This window comes from Martes martes (genome assembly GCF_963455335.1).
Source record: "Martes martes genome assembly, chromosome: 8".
In the NCBI taxonomy this organism is placed as follows: Eukaryota; Metazoa; Chordata; class Mammalia; order Carnivora; family Mustelidae; genus Martes; species Martes martes.
Window position 1 is genome coordinate 60,553,497 of NC_137895.1, and position 20,861 is coordinate 60,574,357.

At 32.8% G+C, this 20,861-nt stretch overlaps 1 protein-coding gene across 1 annotated transcript in view; it reads left to right on the plus strand.

The window, feature by feature from the left end:
- PIK3C2G (phosphatidylinositol-4-phosphate 3-kinase catalytic subunit type 2 gamma) overlaps positions 1 to 20,861 on the plus strand; it is a 343,791-nt gene that overhangs the window by 34,123 nt on the left and 288,807 nt on the right. Inside the window, exons 4-5 of the mRNA XM_080811598.1 lie at positions 2,544 to 2,701; positions 7,534 to 7,648. Coding sequence (XP_080667724.1) covers positions 2,544 to 2,701; positions 7,534 to 7,648 — 273 coding nt within the window. The remainder of the gene's footprint in view (positions 1 to 2,543; positions 2,702 to 7,533; positions 7,649 to 20,861) is intronic.

Below are 20,861 nucleotides of genomic sequence, written 5' to 3' on the forward strand. Positions count from 1 at the left end.
GCAAGGTCTCTGCCTTAAAAAACTTGTAACCCTATTGGAAGAATTGAAAGGCACACAGATAAAAAACAAAAAATGAAAAACAAAACCAAGGAACTCAAATCCATGAAAATATTTAATTTTTAATTAATGTCTTACTCTTGTTCACAGAAAAAAACTAAAATGACTCTTTGGACTCCTAAATTAGGATCTTTAAAGTTATCAATATTGATTCTTTAAAGAATAAACTATTCACTGTCCCAAACTGACAAGCATTGCCAGGAATTTGACACTTTAAATATAAGATGTGATCATTTCTACCCTCTAAGCATGAGAAATAGCTCTCTTAATATCACAAGATATCACTCAGTATAAATCCATTGACAAAACACTAATTATGATTTTTCCCATTAATTTTTTAACACAATGTAATATTCTTAGATGAAATCTCCTTGTGGATGCAATAGTGATAGAAAATGTTTTATGTAATGGTTTGTCAGTAGCTCATGGTGCATTTCCTGAATTCTTAAATGTAATTTTTTTCAATGGCTCCTTTCAAAGTAACCATGAAAATTAAAACAAACAAGCAATAATAAACTTTATAGAGTAGTGAAAGGAAAATATAGGTTAATATTCACACACACTTATCTTGGTTTTCAATAGTCTTCTTGTATACTCACATATAAAATAATTAAATTTATAGATGCAATAAATATTTTGTAAACAAACACACTATTCATTCAACAGCAACTATTTTTGGAGGATCTATGTACTAGGTAATGTCTGAGGCTCTTTATTCAAAAGATCAAACTGAGTTTGAAAGCCAAATTTCCTAAAAGGGTCACAACAGAATGGATTTATGTATCCGGTTTCATTTGTTTTTGTTTTTTTTTTTTTTTTTGGTCTAATATTTAAATAACCATACCTATAAGTGTTATTGATATTCCTGTTATACACCCTTTAAAGAAGCTGTCTAATTTGTTGGATTTGGTTTCTTGTTGTGACATATTTTTAAGCCACATCTTTCAAGGAATGTGTCATATTTTTGCAAAAAAAAACACAATAAAATGGCATAGCATATTAAAAGTTTTGAACACAGTAGACACTCAGCAAAGTTTTAGGAGAGAATAGGTCATTAATGTGCATTTTAGATTCAATTTCCCAAAACAGTAGAATACTTAAATCACGTATGTATAGAGTAGTATCCTATCACATGGTGAATGCTTAATCATAAAGCCCCTCAACCAGAACTGGAGTCTAGACTTTTACCTTAGGTGTAACAAAGGAGAGTGGCCCATATCTTTATCCTAAACAATGGGTTCTCAACCTGGAATTTCAGAGTAGCAGCAGTAATGGCTGATGTAAAGATTCCTCCATAGATCTATTGAATCAGCAAGGATGAGGATGGGACTCAGAAAATAAGGATCCTGATGGATGCCATGCATTTTTTTCATTTGCCAGGCCCCTCAAGGAGGGGATGTTTCTGTGCAATTTAAAGGCATAGAGATTAAGCTACTTTAGTGAGCATGACACTACTTTAATGCTGCACAAATACAATGAATGCCAAGGATGTAATTCATGTTGATACATTACATAGAATGCATAGTATACCTTCTATACACAGAACGTATAACTTCCTCTGTGGGAATAGCACTACAAAATTTAGATGTCTGCATAATTAATAACAATAACAACCCCCCATGATTTCATATTCATCATCAAAGGTATTTTAAACATCTAAGTTGCAAATAATTTTATGTTATATTCTATGTGCGGGCAATAACATGCATCAACAAGGATTCAACTATAATACTATATAATGATAATTATACATCATATGGGTGGGTATATGCTTCTACAAAAATCTTTTGCATGCTTTTTCACTTTTAATCCTTGCAATAAACCTTTGAAGTAGATACAAATATCCTCATTTGTACAAATAAAGAAACTGGTCAAATAAATTGCCTCCAACCGTAAAACTACTAAATGGAAGAGTCAGGATTCAAGCTCAAGGCTTCTGGCTCCAAGGATAAACTATTTTGCAATTCTCTGACTCATCTGAGCAATAAAGAATTGTTCAGTGTGTACAAATGACTTCTGGGCTAAATTGCTTATGTAAAATCCAGAGATTTGTGTAAAATCCAAAAATTTACAGCCAAGAATGGTATTTACCAATTGGGCACAAGAGAATTTATTTTTAAAAAATCCTTAAATCAAAATGAGTGACTTCTAGCTTGAGAACGTTATCGAAAACCAAGGAGAGGCATTCAAGCTTCTAAAGTAATGTCAATGAAGGAAGTAATCATTGTTCAGAGTGAATTTTCATGCCTAATGAATGACAATGTATTCTTAATTGCTTCAAATGAGATGCTCCTGGGGAAATCTAAAGAATGGTCCTTTACAGTTGTTTTGGTATAATTGCAATCTTTACCAATCTGGCCTTGCTAACAGCACTATAGCACAAATCAACTGCTGATTGTTTTCATATTTTAAATCTTCAATAGCAATACTGTGCATAAAGTTTCTTATAATCGTCTCCTAAGTATTATTTTCCATATATTTTTCAGAATAAGAGAAACATACCATGCAGCTGACATTAATTCCAACTCAGGGAAGATCTGGAGCATGACTACAGCATTTCCCTATCAGCTTTTTTCTAATACTAAGTTTAATATAAGTATTTGTATTGATAACTCAACGCAAGTACTTCATTTTATGCCATATGGTAAGCAACCTTGCAAATAAGTTTAAAAATGTCCATAAAGCTGGTATAGGCTGCATAGCCTTGAGTGCACAGACTGAAAGCATTAAAAGAAGCATTATTAAATGGTAATATTTTGCCCTGAAGTAGAGTTAAGAGGAAAACAGCTGGAAACCTTTTGTTAACATTTGTTTAGCTATTGTTTTTAAGAACCCTCTGCACATAGCTCACACCTCAGGACACTTTACTTTCCTGCTATAAAATAGTTGATGGCAAGTATAACAAATTTTTAACATATTAAAAACAAAACCTAAATTTCAAAAAGATTATAGATAAAGCATATGAATGAATATGAATGAATATATATATGAAAATGGAAATATTACCCATTAGAAACAACTATGTCATTCAAATGTGAATAAATTATGACATAAAATAGGCACCAATACATAGTCTTTATTCCCACTGTACAAACTATAGGAGCCTTATGCATAATGAGCAGATAGATCCTTTGAATCAGTCTCTGGGAATGGATCCTGGAATCTGGAAAATGCATGTTATCAAACTCACCAGATGATAGTAAAACTATTTTTACTAGTTTTAGAATCTCTTTAAAGTTGTTTAATATTTTATTTCACTGTTATTGTCAACTATTTTGTAAAACAATAATAGTTCTTCAAACATTAGCTGCTACTAAATGAGTTTCTGCCTATGAATTGTTTTTTTCTTGACAAATAATGATCCAACAAATATTTTCTTTTATCGATTGTTATTAATATAATTACTATTTTGCTTTTTTTCTTTCTTACTCTAGTTTAGATTCTGAGTTAGTACAGAGGGCCACAACCATAACAAAGTTATGCTGGAATATTTAGTTAGGACTATCTGGTTTGAAACTAACAAAAACCAACTCCTGCTGCCTTAAGAAGAAAAAACATTCTTAAGGAATATAGAAATTTCTTACAGAATTTAATAGTAAGAATTCAGCAGATTCAGGAATGTACTAAAGCCACAGATGAATAAGCAGTCCAAAATTCCTGTATGTATCTCACCTCATCTCTTCTATATTACTGCTTCTCAGATTTCCCTTGTTTTCTGCTGACTCATTTCCCTTGCTTTTCCAGAACACATGGAAAGCCAAGCTCTCAAGCTTAAATGCTATTTGGCCAGCTACCTAAAGAAAATTCAATCTCTCTATTAGATCTAATTCCAAATTTCTAAAAGCAGGATTCTGATTGCCCAGCCAAAATCAGTGGTGTTAAACCCTGAGCCAATCACAATCTGTGTCATCTTGGCCTCCGTTGCTGGAGAAGAGCCAATAACTGTGAACTAGGGAGACCACTTCTCTTCTTCCAGTTTACAATATTTAATTTCCAGCATCTCTCTCTCTCTCTCTCTGGATATTATTTTGTTGAATGTGGCAAGTTCGAGGTCATGCTTTTACAAGAAGTTTCAGGAGAGTGATTAGGTCATTGTGTCAGTGTTAGAGATGTATAGTAGTAAAGAGGATGTCTGTACTCTCAGTGATATTAAAAATGTTGTTAAGAAGGAGGAAGAGGAAGTGGAGTAAAGGGTGAAGTATAGAGGAAGAAGGATGAAGCAGAGGAGAAAGGATACATTCATGAAAACACAAAGCAGCATATGCCACTGTTGGGAGGAAAACCTTTCCTCTCTCCACTTGTATTTGAAGGGGGGTGGAAGTGGTGGCTGTGACTTAGCTGACAATAGACAGATTAGTAGGAGACAATGCAAAGTTATCTACACATGCATGCAGGGATTACTTGCTGAATACCCAGAGTTAAATGTTTATATACCAATTTAATGTAAAAGTGTGTATGTGTGTGTACAGTGTGTGTCATTTGGAGCTTCAGTAGGAAAACAGGAACTATATATATGTATTTCTGCTAGTGGATAGGCAGTCTGTCTCCTTTCTGGAATTTGCAGGAAATTCCCTCAGAAGAAAGTTAATGGAAGCTGTATTTTAGGGAGTCTCTGCTTTAGTCAGACAAAGTTCAGATAAGATTTCAAATGTTTTCACTTTGAAATAATCTTTATGCCAAAACTGTAATCCTTTCACACTTATTAAGTGTTTTACTAGTAAATACAGATGTGCTATAAAGAACAGAATAGTGTATCTTAAGAGTATATCAAGAATGACTTCAATAAAAGGTAGAAGCTATTCCTAGAAACTTAGGGAATAATGAAAGCTAGATAAATAAAGAGGAGGAGATTGGTGAGGTTATATAAGGCATTTTCATCCAAAGAGAATACTGTTTCCTGAAGAGTGAAGAAATGGAATCCTTTAGAGAAGGAGGTGTTTTGAGCAAAGAATTCTGTGTTCCATAATCTTCAATTAACACTTCAATGAAGATGATTCCCTTGTCCTTATTTCCAAGTACAGAATTACTCTAGAGTGTCTTTCCTTTCAGATTTAGATGACTCATGGTTAGAACTGTATTAGGAGGCCATTTGTGACCTGCAAAGTGTTGGATGTAGAAGTTTGCAAAGATTAAAGAGTGATTGAGAACAGTTTGCAGAAGTTATCTACTTTTTAAAGAAGTCCGGCAGTAATGGGAAGGCTAAAAAAAATACTATCTTAATGGAATGAAATGGATGAGGAGAGATTTTATGAGAAGATTAAACAAACAGACATTTTAAGAAAAAACAAAACCATATAGTAGTGGAGGATATTGAATATATAAAAGAGGGGATTTAATTGATGGAAATGGAAGTTAGTACAGGAAAAATAAGAGATTAAGAAGTAAGAGATAGTAAAAAGCAATGATACTTATATCTTAAAAGGAGTGTAAAGAGGTAGAGGGTGATGTGCAAAAAATTAGGGTACTTAATGAAAGAATCAAATGGGCATTCTCCTCTTCAATATGGTAGGCAATAGGGCCAACAGATTGAGATGGACTGCATGAAGTGGAAGAAATTTCCCAATTTCCCAAAAGAAATTGGGAAAAGTATTATATTAGCTGCCAAAGTGAAGGTCCAAGTATAAAATCTACTTAGATGAAGCCAGAGTACTTGTTGGCTTACACTATGCAAGAGAAGTTTAATTTACAGATACTTAATGGCTGACTTCAAGGACAAAGATGATAGTTTGAGGTTTAGATAGGTCTAATTTTTTTTTTTTTTAGATAGGTCTAATTTAAATAATGAAACATTCAAAGTGTAACATGAAACAAATAGTAGGAGATAAGTAATAGTAGAAATGGATTATGGAGTCTACTACATAGAGTGGAGAGAAGATAGTAGTGAAATAATGAATTCATGCATGCCCTGTATAGCACAGGGGATGTAGTCTGGAAACAGGAGAGCCAAATTAATTAAAATGAACTGTTGTCTCTGAGATATTTTCCTGCATCATTTACAGCAATATTCTCCCCTCTTTGTCAGAGTCCTTACAGTCATGATTTTCATATTTTTCCATATTTTCTGCTAGATTCCATCATAGCATTTCAATCATCCTTTCCAAGCAACAGAATGTTTAAGATACTCTCTACCATGTTAAAGCATTTCCACAATCTCTAATTCCATGATGATCTTTACCATTTGTTTCTCTGATCATTTCTTAAAAAATACCTTGATCTACCATGAAACCCACATTTAAAATCCAGCATTACCCGCCCCCCGCCCCGACTTTTTTGTGGCTGGTCCAGCTATGTCAGTTGAACTACATTTTGTTAGCCAGTTTGTGTTAAAAACCTTTTCCTCCAAACAAAAAGCTATGGAAGAAAAAGAAGCTACAGCAAAGTAAACACATAATTGCAAACGAAACACAACTCAGATGAATACAATTGAGTGTTTGCAGTATGCTATTCAAATTCCCACTGGTTAGGGGTCATTAGTACTTGCTTCATTGATTGAGACCATGAGATCACCCTCAAAGCATGGATATATATATATATATATGTGTGTGTATGTGTGTGTGTATAAATAATTTTTAACTGTTATCATTTATGGTAATAAATGAGCCCTGTACTATTTGTCATTTATAATTAGGAAAAGATTTCATAGGCAAATATAACTGTAACAAGTCAGTATGGTTCTGGCCACTATTAAATGGCATGTATATGTAAGAGTTTAGTGGGGAGATTATGGAACATAAAGACAAAGGACTTTACATCTTGAGCTCCAGAGAAGGTAGAGGAAAAAAAACACATGTTCATCAAAGTTATTATAAGGCTGTCCACCATGGAAACTTGAGTAATTCCCACATGGGAAGGGAAGAACAGTAAGTTGTGGAGACTCAGAATCATTAAGAATACAGACTTTGGAATCTGACAGGTTAGACACTCCCTGCATCTCCTAAGTCTCTATGAGTAACCACAGTAGAATACTTATTTTTTTTTAAGATTTAATTTATTTATTTGAGAGAGAGATAGGTAGAGAGAGAGAGAGAATATACATGAGTAGCAATGGGACAAGCAGACTCCCTGCTGAGCAAGGAGCCCAGAGCAGGGCTTGATCTCAGGACCCAAGAGATGACCACCTGAGCTGAAGTCAGACCTTTAACGGATTGAGCCACCCAACTGCCCTCACAGTAGAATATTTTCTATGCAGAGCCACAATGTATTAAGGTTTTAACATAAGGAATATAATACCCAGGTCTGTCAGTAATATGAAGACAGACTGATTGAAGAAAATGCAAACAACTGTTTTTCAAAAGTATCTCCAAATTTAACCAGACTAATAAAAGAGATGCATCTCATTTTCATACCTCTTGATGGAGCTAGACAGTTACAATAGTTCAAAATATATGTATCTTTTTTTTGGTGCTCAGAACCTTTTTCTCAGCCAATATGTGATAAGCTCTTATTAACTTTTTTATTATTCATCTTTGTTTTTAGCTAATTATCTTGTCAAAGACCTAATTGCAGAGATTCTACATTTTTGTACAAATGACCAGTTATTCCCCAAAGATCATCTTCTAAGTATATGTGGCTATGAAGAATTTTTGCAGAAGTAAGTATCTTATTAAGGTAAAATTTGATCATTGTTATAACCTATGCTAAGGAACACTTCATTTTTTTCTTTTAAACATACTTTGTACAAACACTATACTCTTATAACCAACATAATTACATCAACTTTGCCCTTTTTAAGGTGAATTCAAAATTTTATAACTCATAGCAATAGTCTCATTCTTGGTTTTATTTTGTATTTTGTGTATTTATGGCAACATGTTTTTAAGTGACCTGTGACCAGGAGGGTGATATTCTTAGGACATGGGAATTTCAGTTTTGCAACCAAGAAAGTCCTGGGCCAAACAAGTAACTGTAGTAAAGCTTATTAGAAGTGATCACAATTTTTTAAAAGTAACAAATTATTTTGCAGTGAGTAATTTTTGATTTGAAATAATATTAGTATGCTGATTAAATACTGATTTTTAAAAATCACAGAGGGTTTGAGTATGAGCACTATAACATTTTCATAAAAGAGTAACCTTCATTTCTTTAGTCAGGCAGCTCTTGTAACAATTGAAGTCTGTTCTTATGTAGGTCAATTGCAAATACTTATTTGATAGAAAACTCACCTTCTCTTATTATATCACAATTATGACTATTCTGAAATTCATTAAAGATCAACCTTGAAAATATAATACAATTTTAAGAAAGGAGATATTTCTCTGCTTGTACTGCAGTTATTCTAGATAGTAAAGTAATAAGCTAAAGTAGTCAATAAAGTGGATTGTCATTTACATTTTTCCTTTGTGTTTCCACAAGTGTCTAAAGAATGACAATAGTCTCATGGAAGTAAAAGTGTATTTCTTTTCAGATACTCATTGTCCCTGTCATTATTATTCTATCATAAATGTACATGAACATTTGATGAATTTAACAATATTATCAGCAAATCCAGACCTTCACTGTGCAATGTTAACTGTGAGTGGCTTTTAAGACCAATTATTTCCTTTTTTGTAATTCCAGTAATAACAAAATAATAATAAAGATTTATATGAAGTCACAGATGTTTTGTTGTACTGAACTTACAGATACTCCCCTTCTCTCTTACCTGTTTGAACCTATTAACATACCCAATGACTAGGCTACTACCTTCTTTCAACATATGGTTTTTGAGAGTATATCCAAAGAGCAAGGAGAAATACTTGAGAAATGTAACCTTATACTGAATGCTCATTAAAATCCATCCTCTGAAATTATGTCTCCAAATGTACAGCTGGACTTTGGCTAATGTCAAACATTAAATACAAAGAATAAGAAACATTATCAAATTTATGTATCTAGTGTTATCAATAGGAAGCATCATCCCATAAGCAAAAGTGTTAAAGAGACAGAAATTTATGAGTATAATGTGAACAAATTTATAATGGACCTTGTCTTACTTGCTGTTTCAAATGTGTAAGTCATCCATAATTAGCTCAATTGTTGAAATGTATATCTCATTTTGCTCTTTTTTCTTGTTAATATGAACATAATAGATTTCTAAATATTTCATAGTAATTCATTTCTAACAAAATATCATTTACCTGGGTTTTTATTAAGATAGTAAAGTTACAAGTATTAGTATAAATTAATTATAGTCATTTTTCCCTACTGGAATTTGAAAGACATGTATATGTCAGGGATTTACTTACTATTTAAGATTAACATCCTACCTGTTTGGTATGATTTTTTAAAATAAGCAAAAAATTCACTATCATTCTTTCTAACATCTAAATCATTTAGATTTTTTGTTTGTTTGTTTATTCCCCTGCAACTGTCTAAAAATATATGTCCTAGGGGCCCCTGGGTGACTCAGCTGGTTAAGCGTCTGACTCTTGATTTTGCCTCAGGTCATGATCTCAGGGTTGTGAGATAGATCCCTAAACTGGGCTCCACACTGGGTGTGAAGCCTGCTTGAAATTCTCTCTCTCTCTCTCAAAAAAAAAAAAAAAAGATAGTAATAATAATAATAATAATAAAAAGCAAAAATGTCCTTAAATACTTGGAAATCTTTATAACGTTCTCTGGAGGGAACACAGGTAACACTTAATAAAGTGAATAATGTAATAGGTAATAATTTAGACTCTAACAGTTGTAGTACTACACTTCATCTAGAGTATGTGACTAGCTTTGATTGTAATAATAATAACCATTTAGCAAATGCTCATTATTTGGTTACCTCATATTGGGTAGACTCCTAAGTCTTATGACATTATCAATATGATAGATACTGTAATTACCCCTGTTTTACAGACAGGAAGTCTGAGGCTTTGCTTAAGATCACACAGCTAGGAAGGTGGGAGAATGAAGCTGAATTCAAACCTGGGTTTGGCTGCTTGCCCTGGGTATAAACTACAAAACAACAGTGCAAAACCTCTTGAAGGATATACAAGAAATAGCAAATAGGTTCTTCATGCTGGAGTACTGGTGAAAAATATATGTAGTTTCTTTAGTCTGCAGGAATGGGGTACAGAGATTGTATTAGCCAACTCCTATTGAAAACCACACACATATAAGACATTTGGCTGATCATTGAGAATACAAAGATAAGTTATATATAACCTTTGCCCTCTCCCTCGCCTAAAAATTCATAAAGCCCTGTAATCACTTCTTATAATGCCCTACCATGTGGGCAGTATTAGCATTATTATATACCTAATGCTTGTAGATCACAGAGGGACTGATGGCAAGAGTATGGAAAAAGTGCAAAGAAAAGTCAATAATAAACTTGTATTTAAAGTATAAATACTGAGGAAAAAAACCAGTACTATGTGATAAATTGTTAATGGCCTTAAAATATATAAAATACACTTAAATTTTGTTTTAAAAAATAATTATCAAGGAAAAACAGGCTAGGAATGTGAATAGCATGGGGAAGCCTGGGTGGTTCAGTCAGTTAAGTGTTTGCCTTCAGCTCAGGTCATGATCCCAGGGTCCCGGCATCCAGCCCCACATCAGGCTCCCTGCTCAGCGGAGAGCCTGCTTCTCCCTCCCGTTCTGCTACTGCCCCTACTTGTGCTCTCTCTCTCTCTCTCTCTCTCTCTGTCAAATAAGTGAATAAAATCTTTAAGAAAAAAGAAAAAAAGAATGTGAATAGCATGAATAGAAATTCAATGGACAATAAATTATTTAAAGAATTTAATCTTATAAAATCCAATTAAAACAATGAGATAACACTTTTCCCCATCAGATTCTTAAAATACTTATTATGAAATTCAGTTGGAAATGGACAATATGTAAACATCTGCTAGAAATATAAACTGATATAGCACTAACTGAAGATAATTTTGTCAAGCATATTAAAGGTCTGTAAAAATGTGCCTAAAACTGATAGATCATCTGTGTTTCAGCAATTCTGCTTTAGTGAATATTTCTAAGTAATAATCATAATAATTCAAAAAGACTTAGTTATAAAGGATATTTACCATAACATAATTTCTAGTATTAACAACATAACAAGAACAAAAACTGGGAAAAAATCTAAATCTCCAGTAGTGCTCCAGAATAGGGGTAAGATAGGTCATGAACATAATTTTGTTATAATATGACATAGAATTTATAAATTATTAAAAATACAGAATTATATGTCTTGGAATAAAACATGCATCAGAGTTTTTAAGGATGAAAATATATCTTTTCAAATCATGTTTAAATATATTAACTTTTGTTAAAACAAGTATGTTTCTATTCAGAAAAGAAGAAATCACTTGAGAGGGAGAGAGAGAGGGAGAGAGAGAGAGAGTGCGTGGGCGTGCTGAAGCATGGGCCCATGGGGGAGGGGCAGCAGGAGAGGGAGAGGTAGAATCCCCGCTGAGCAAGGAAACCTAACCAAAACGGGGGCTCTATCCCGAGACTCCGGGATCAGGGATCATGACCTCAGCTGAAGGCAGACACTCAACTGACTGAGCCATTTAGGCGCCCTAAGAAATCTTATATACTAAAATGTTAAAGTAGTTACTTCCACCTTGAAAAGGAGCTATAATACAAATATTTATTTAGTTCATTTTCAATTTACAAAACTTCTGTGATTAAACCTGCCTTTTTTGCTGTCAAGAGATTGAGGAAATAAGTAATTTTTCATGAAGATGAAAATAATAACAGTAAAACAACAGCAAAGTCTACTTCACTTATTAAAAGTCTTTAATGGACTAGAATTTTCACATGTAGTACCATTCATTCTCATATAAGAGAAGCATGATTGTTTCCATTTTACAGATGGGGAAATTGAGGCTAAGAGAAAATGATGACTTCCTAAAAGTTATAAAATTTGGAAGCAGCAAAATCAGGATAGCACAGGTTTATCTGGCTCTGAAGCCCAAATCTTTCTAATATATAACAAAGACTCCTCCATAATAAAGGGCCACTTGAAAATAAAAACTGTGGGGATAATGTTTCATTGGGGATAATGACCATTTACTTGGGCTGATAAACATGGTGTATAATTGAGCATATAGCATTTAGGTGAAACACAAGGAAAACATAACTTGTAGAACACTCATTTTCTGACATATTTAAATTTTTAAAAATCTTTAACCAGAAAACTTTTAGAAGTGATTTGACTAAAGCAAAGGTAAATTATAATCATTAAAGGTGGGCTTGTTAAATATCTGATTTGGTAAAAATTTCCTTTTTGGAATTTTGAGACTCTTTAAGCAAATAAATATTATCAAAACAAATTCTGCCCACTATTGATAATGCTACTCTACCACTGTTGCTTTGGCAAAATGAGTTTAACTTCCTTTAACTTCAATTTCTTCATCCTTTAAAAAATTTTATTTATTTATTTTTTAAGAGTTTACTTTTCTATTTGAGAGAGAGTGAGAGAGAGAGAGCACAGGAAGGGGGGAGGGTCAGAGGGAAAAGCAGACACACTGCTGAGCAGGTAGCTGGATGTGGCGCTGCACCCCAGGACTCTGAGATCATGACCTGAACTGAAGGCAGATACCCAACTGAGCCATCCAGGTGTCTCCCCAAATTTATTTTTAATGTATTGTTCTTCTTTACAAATGAACTGTAGGATTATATTTTAGTAATCTTTAATTCCAAATGTAGAAATATTACTAATCCTTTACTAATCTTTGCAGAGTATATAGACTCCTTGAGCTCCTGTAAAGTGTAGGTCTAAGAAAATTAAAAATATTATGTGGTTGTTCAGATACAGTAAACTGAAAAGTAGAAAAACATTCTCTCTCCCTCGTCCCAGCAAAAAATCACTATTATTTTTGTGGGATGATGTAGAAATATTTTTTTTTCATTTTAAGTTCTCCTTATGTTATCAGAACTATGCTTTTCAATTTGTTCTGCATTATGAAAATAGAGATAAATTATATTTAGTTGCTACTTTTGCAATTTCTCATCTATTTTAGACTAGATAAAGGAAAAGCCTTAAAATGTAAACTCCTTGGTTTCTTCCAGTCGGTGTATTTGTCTGTCAAAATAGTCACAATAAGTAACTAACTACCTCATGAACCAAGTATTGAGGAAGTAGCTAAGACATTTTGTTGTCGCAATTCAAATGTCAATGATATGCTTTCTCATAACTTTGTTAATAGTACATTTATGATGTTCTAGTCCTCCTTCATTTTGCTATTTCATTGAACTCACCTATCTTTAGAGGCCCAGGGTTATTATTAACCTAATAATTTAGAATCTATGAGAAAAAATTTACACACTTTTCCAAAACATTACATTGAACAAAACTGAAATTAATCAACAAAACAATTAAGATGCTATGTATATTTTGTAACCTATCATAAAATTAAGAAAGATGACTTTCTTAGGAAGTCCAAATCCCTTTTTTATAAGTCAACTGTATTATTATGGCAACTCATTTATAACATTCATCCTAATTTACATTACAGACTTTTTCTGTAAATTAAAATATTCCATTTTCTCTCTCTCCCTCTCTTTCCCCCTTTCTCCCTCTCTCTCTCTCTCTACTACTCTTGTTCTGGCCCTTCCTCTCGCTGTGCAGTGTTTCCATAAATATAGGAACTCACTTTAATAGCATGTCTCCATAACTATTCTCAAAAATGAGTAGGTTCCTGACCTCTTACACCCAGATATCATGTATTTACCAGATATGTCAATTATATCAAATAGTTTCATTAGCTACAGTATTCTCCTCCAAAACTGCTTTCTTTATGCATGGTTTTAAGTAATATATTATGAACAAAGGAAAAATTAAAGAATTAGGACAGAAACTATCAATTTTGTCATTGGCTCAAGATAGCTTAATACAAAATGGTCCACACTATAAAGTATGGAATACAAAAACTGCAAATTAGAATCTGAATAAATTAGAAAAGTAATAGAAGAATAAAAGGTATCTTGTACATTCAAAAAATATTAACATCTTCCATCATGTTCCTGGTCTGTAGACCCTACATTAAGTACCACAGCAGGAAATATCCTTGGTAATTTAGTTTCCCCTTTTCCCATGAGCTTATCCAGTAGACAGACCCCATTAGGCTAATACAGTGGTAGGCTTAAGGACAGGACTTACTACTACCTCTTTTCTTCCCTGTTAGATGTAGTACAGATACAGACCCCAAACTGTGAGGGATGCCTGGGTGGCTCAGTCGGTTAAGTGCTTGCCTTTGGCTCAGGTCATGATATCAGGGTCTTGGGATCGATTCCAGCATCAGGCTCCTTGCTTGGTGGGGAAGCCTGCTTCTCCTTCTACCTGACGCTATCCCTGCTTGTGTTCTCTTTCTCTCTCTAACAAATAAATAAATTCTTAAAAAAAAAAAAAAAAACCAACAAAAAAACAAAGTGTGCCTGGGTGTGCTGTCCTTCCAGGGAATAATAAGACTTATACCTTCACCTACTCTAGTAACCATCTCACATGAGATTTTTCTTTGTAAATATATTTATAATATATGAAATATAATGTTACTTCACAACTGTACCCCTTAGTATCTAGCCCAGCATTTACTGGGAGTGCAGGTTTTTCTGTTTCTTATTCTTAACCTATGTAATTTAAGTAATTTCTTCCCTCAAAAGTCTTATGTGTTTTACGTTCTAATTCACCTTAAAAACAATGTTTCTTAGGTGCTGTGAAACAATAAAATTGACTGCACTTAAAAGCTTTTTGTTGAATAAATCATGACTGCACTGTCAGTAGCAAACCATAAGTGATGCATAAGAAGAAACCAAAAAGTTTTTCTTGATAATTTTGCTTGGGTCAATTGTTTACGGTTATGACCGGGTGTTATATCTTTGATTTAATGGAAATAATGAAACTAAACTGTTTTTTATGATTTAATTGACTTTTGTCAAGGAATGCTAGAACCCAGAGTGCTAAAAAATATAAAAAGAAAAAAGAAAAACAAAACCTACTGTAATTAAAAATCTTACTTTGAAATTGTCATATATATTCTTTTTTTTTTTTTAAGATTTTATTTATTTATTTGACAGACAGATCACATGTAGGCAGAGAGGCAGGCAGAAAGAGGAGGGAAGCAGGCTTCCTGCTGAGCAGAGAGCCCAATGTGGGAGCTCCATCCGAGGACCCTGGGATCATGACCTGAGCCGAAGGCAGAGGCTTTAACCCACTGAGCCACCCAGGCGCCCAATGAAATTGTCATATATATTCTTAAATCTAAATTTAAAAGGCAGTATCTTTCTCTTTATTCATCAGCAGCATTGACTAATTTGATCTTGCTATCTATTTGGGAGTCCCTTTTCTCTCTTCTGACCTTCCCTAGTAGAGAAAATTTTGAATAGCCTTTGATTACAGTGAGAAAGTTCTCTTTGAAAATTAAATCTAATTAGAATTTTAAAATAATCTTCTTTAAAAAATCCTACTATTTAAAAAAACTAGCTAATCTCATGACAATTTGTATTAATTTATTCTTTAAACATTTGATTATAAATTGGAATTGTTTTATTCAAAGTAATCAGACTATTAAATACCAGTAAGGAAAAGGCTAAGTTATATAGAGTTGAAGCTATATAAAGTAAACTTAATATATAAGGATTATACTCATTAGCAGTAAAAACTGGGTTGTATATATTCCTGGGGGGAAAAAATGAGTCTCTTTTTTCTTAATAAAAATAAGGATTCCATTTAGCAAGCTTGAACAAACTGATTATTTTCAGCACACATGGAACAGCCCAAGATTATCAATATTATAATCAACTCTTTTTGGCTTTTTAGACTTAATTTCATCAAATAAATAGCTGAAGGTATTTTTCTCTTTTACGTAACTTCACTCTTCCCCTTAGAAATCACAAAATCATGTTAGAGAATTAGAAAAAAAATGTCATAACTTCGAGAACTCTCACATATAATAATAGAAGTTGCATTCTAGTAATAAATCATTCATTAAAAGTATCTCGAGTTTCTTCAAATCAGTTATTAGATCTCCTTCAGAGTACTTTACCTAACATTTAAAAATTAATTTTGGCTTCTATCTTTAATAGTTATCTAAAATAACAATAACACACGTTTTAGTTTCAACCAATAATTCTATACTAGAACAAATGTCCTAATATGTGAATACTTTTTATATAACTTCATTTGAAAGCAATTCCCCAAAGAAAGAGCTTGTGCTAAATAAAGGTTGTTTGCTATTAAAAGCTACAGGTAAGAATTACAGCATATTTCAGACCAAAGTTTTCTAAAAAGCTTTGTCATGTTTATACACGCATCATTAACCAACAGACTTGAGTCTTTTCATCAAGTTTTTATCATTAACCAACAGACTTGAGTCTTTACATCAAGTTTTTATAAAAGTTTTATCAAGTTTTTATAAAAATAAAAACCTGTTGCATGATTTTTCCAAGAAGACAAAGCAAATCAGAACTAAACAGAGGTATATAATTTAATTTCATTATACCCAAAACTATAATAATCAATAGGCAGCTATCAAGTTATTTTTATAACTCAAAAACACTTACTTCTAAAAGCTAAGAAATAAAAATCACACTCTTACCCCCCACCAATTCTGAATCAAATTAAGTTCTATTTTTCTTAAAGTAAAGGAATTAGCTAGAGAATATGCGAATTGTGTAGTGTTTCAAATAAGCCAGTATTATCTTATGGGGCCTACATGCATTATTTTAAATTTAGTTCTTTAATATTTTATACTAGTAAAGTCTAAAGAATGTTTATCCTCTGGAGGTTTGTGAGAAAAATAATGAAACCTTGAAATGGGATAAGATTTGTATTTTTTTTCTTCAGTTGGTGACTGTATTACAAACTTTGCACACCATATCTCCAAAATAACTCCCTGGAGTTTAGAGCACATTTTTGCAAAGGACACAAAGTTCCAAATTCACTGATAGGTTTCCTCCTTACTTACTTTCTATCTTCTTTAACTTTTTAAATTTACATTGTTGTGCAGTTACTTGTCTTTTCTGAAAGCACAGCTTTAAAGAAGGCATTACAAACTTGAAAGTTGTTATAAAACATTTCCTCTAGATTAAAAAAATGGAATTTAAAAAAGTATGTGTACTATATATGTAAAGAAATACAACCACATTCAAGTGAAGAGGCATGAGGGATAGTTGCCCTTTTACAAGCTGGAGGGAATTCTTAAGAAAAAAAATGGGGCATCTGAAAAGAAAGGTTTCGATCTCTTAGGTGCAGTTCTTTCTCAAATTGTAGCTACTGGTATCAATTTATGTCCCATAGAGAGTCCCTATTCAAAACCATGACCCCTGTCTACTAATCACCTTCGCTGTGAGCTGTAGTGTTAGAATTTAACCTACGCTTGTCTCTAAATCATGAAGTTTAACCTGTCCTATTTATGGTTTCCCTGAAAGCAAAATAACAATAAAATTGAGGAGCACTGATTGAGGAAAACAATGGACCACTGATCTTTATCTATGTTGAGTAGCAACAAGTAACACTTTAAGCATAAATCCAGTGTGTTTTTGTTAGTTACGAAACTTACTAAAATTAAGGATCATGATAGAATTAACATCATCAACATTTTTATGTGTCAAATACAAAAGGAATAGGTGTGTGTACAGAATACACATACATAAGTATTTGAAAAATATTCTCTAGAGGGCTATAGTGTTATTAATATTTTAACATTTTCTTATATTCACTTTACATCTCTTAGTCAACCTAAGTATTAACAGGCAGCTTAATTGTTGAATTTCCTTAAAGAAGTATCTTTAATAGATCTCAGCAATCCTGGCTTTCAATAAAATCAAATGGACATACTTTTTTTTTTCTATATAGGACTATAATATTTCAAAATGCATCTCTGTGAGTACTTCTTACATTTAAAAATGGAGAATATTTATTTTTTTTAAGACTGGAGAATATTTAAACCTAACTAGGTTAGCTTATTAAAAAAGGATATGTATTTATTCCAATAATAGAATAATGTTTGTAAATGTGAGTTTACAAGGAGTGCCTAGCCTGATGGGAATCAATATTTGTAGGTCCAACATTACTTAGGATGTCTTTTTTTTTTTGCCCATAAGATAAATATGAAGTACTTCCATACCATTTATTGCTGTTAAGGTCATTAATCTCTTTATACAAACATACTGCTATAGAAATACTTTAAAATAATGTGAGCTACTTATGAATAGGAAATAGGAGTAATTATGTGCAAGGATTCAGCTCTTTGGTGTTTATCTTAAATATTAGGTATACTCATAACAGTTCCCAAGGTAGTAGCTAACAACACATAGCTGGAATCAAAGATTTGCTGAGGGAGTAAATAAATGGATGTGCAGAATTTTGATTTACTAGTATATACGAAGAAAAAACCTAAACTTTTCATCGTATCATAAAGATTCAGTTCATTTAACAGTCTAAGATTTTTTTTACATATGGTTAAATAAAAGTACCAAGAACCCATATTTGAAATGTTACCAGATTCAGAAAAACATCTGCTGTGTATAATCTGAAGTAGATAATTCCAATATTCACAATATAAGCATAGTAATATCTAATGTGGCCTTTTCTCTTAGTGCTCAAATCATATTCTCCTATATTATCCATCTTAGCAGTGATGTTTTTTGTTTTTCTTTCTTTTGATATGGTAGGCTTTCTTCCTATCTTTTCTGATACCTAGAGTCAACAAACACTACCTGATTTTTCCTTAGTCCATTTACTCATTAAATCCTATATATCAACCTTCTTTCTATTCTTTAATGCTTTGTTTTCTTTTTCTCTCTTCTCTTTCATCTCTCTCTGTCCAATGGAAATGTAATGTGGGCCACATAATTGTTTTAAGTTTTCTACTAGCCACTTTAAAAAACATATAAAAAGAAACTGATAGAAATAAATTTTAATATAATATTTTATTTATTTAACTCAAATATTTTATTTAACCAAAATAGTATCATTTCAACATGTAATCAAAAATTTTAAAATATTGATATGTTTTATATTCCCTTTCTGTGCTAAATCTTCAAAATTCAGTATGTATTTTATGCTTCGAGCACATCTTAATTCAGACTAGTGACATTTTAAGTGTTCAATAGCCACATGAGTCTAATGTTACTATATTAGATAGTATAGCCCTAGATCATCATAAGCAAATTGACCAAAATGGTGGTCTTGCCAAGCAGAGTGATTGGCAGAATGGTGAACAGTAGTTTATAGCTCTTAGAAAGCATTATGGTTATTGGAGACACTGTAACATCAGACATTTCATCTTAAGTGACAATTCTAGCACAGTAATAGTTTTTGTTACTGTTAACATACATAAACACGACTTAGTATTTTAAATATGATATCTGGAAAAATGAGGTACTAAGTACAATCTCAAAATAACATGTTCTGTAATATAAATTAACTTATCCATAGAAGTGTCCTTAATACATGTAAAACATTCTGGCATACTAATGTTTTATTCCACTAAAAAGAGTAGCTAAAAGCAAAGTACACAGGAAGCTGCTGAGGGTGACAGTATTGTACACACTGACCAGTGACCATTCACCAACATGCATTTTTTTCTCAACTCAGACTCAGGCTCTGTCTTGAAAATGCTTACTGCAGAATTCCACAATTTTGTGCATTTTTCTCTTGCCTCTGTATTTAGAAGCAACGAAGGTTTCTTACATCCTCTTCCATCCAAACTAAGGCTTTTTTGAAAGCCAACTCTTTTATCTACTATGATATTTCTTTATATTTCTGAAAGATTTCTTAAAGATTTTTTAAAAATTCTTAAAATTTTTACTGTACTTAAATTCAGTTAATTAAATTATGGTGCATTATTAGTTTCAGAGGTAGAGTTCAGTGATTAATCAGTTGCATATAACACCCAGTGCTCATTACATCAAATGTCCCCCTTAATATCCATCACCCAGTTACCCTATCCCCTCATACATCTCCTCTCCAGCAACCCTCAGTTTGCTTCCTATAGTGAAGAGTCTCTTATGGTTTGTCTGCCTCTCTGATTTTCTTATTTTATTTTTCCCTCCCTTTCCTATGATCCTCTGTTTAGTTTCTTAAATTCTGCATAAGTGAAATCATATGATAATTGTCTTTCTCTGATTGACTTATTTCTCTTAGCATAATACTCTCTAGTTCCATCCATGTCTTTGCAAATGGTAAGATTTCATTTTTTGATGGCTGAGTAATATTCATATGTATATACATACATACATACCACATCTTCCTTTTCCATTCATCTGTTGATGGACATCTGGGTTCTTTCCATTGTTTGGCTATTGTGGACATTGCGGCTCTAAACATTGGGGTGCAGGTGCCCCTTCAGATCACTACCTTTGTATCTTTGGGGTAAGTACCTAGTGGTGCAATTGCTGGGTAAAATAGAGGATAGCTCTATTTTCAACTTTCTGAGAACCTCCATACTGTTTTCCAGAGTGGTTGCACCAGCTTGCATCTCCACCAACAGTGTAAGAGGGTTCCCCTTTCTTCATATCTCGCCAACATTTGTCTGTCCCTGATTTGTTAATTTTAGCCATTCTGACCAGTGTGAAGTAGGATCTCATTGTGGTTTTGATTTATATTTCCCTGATATGAGTGATGTTGAGCATTTTTTCATGTGTCTGTTGGCCATTTGGATGTCTTCTTTGGAGAAATGCCTGTTCATATCCTCTGCCTATTTCTTGACTGGATTATTTATTTTTTAGATTTGAATTTGATAAGTTCTTTACAGATCTTAGATACTGCCCTTTATCTGATAAGACATTTACAAATATCTCTCCCATTCTGTTGGTTATCTTTTGGTTTTGTCAATTGCTTCCTTCGCTGTGCAAAAGCATTTTATCTTGATGAAGTCAGAATAACT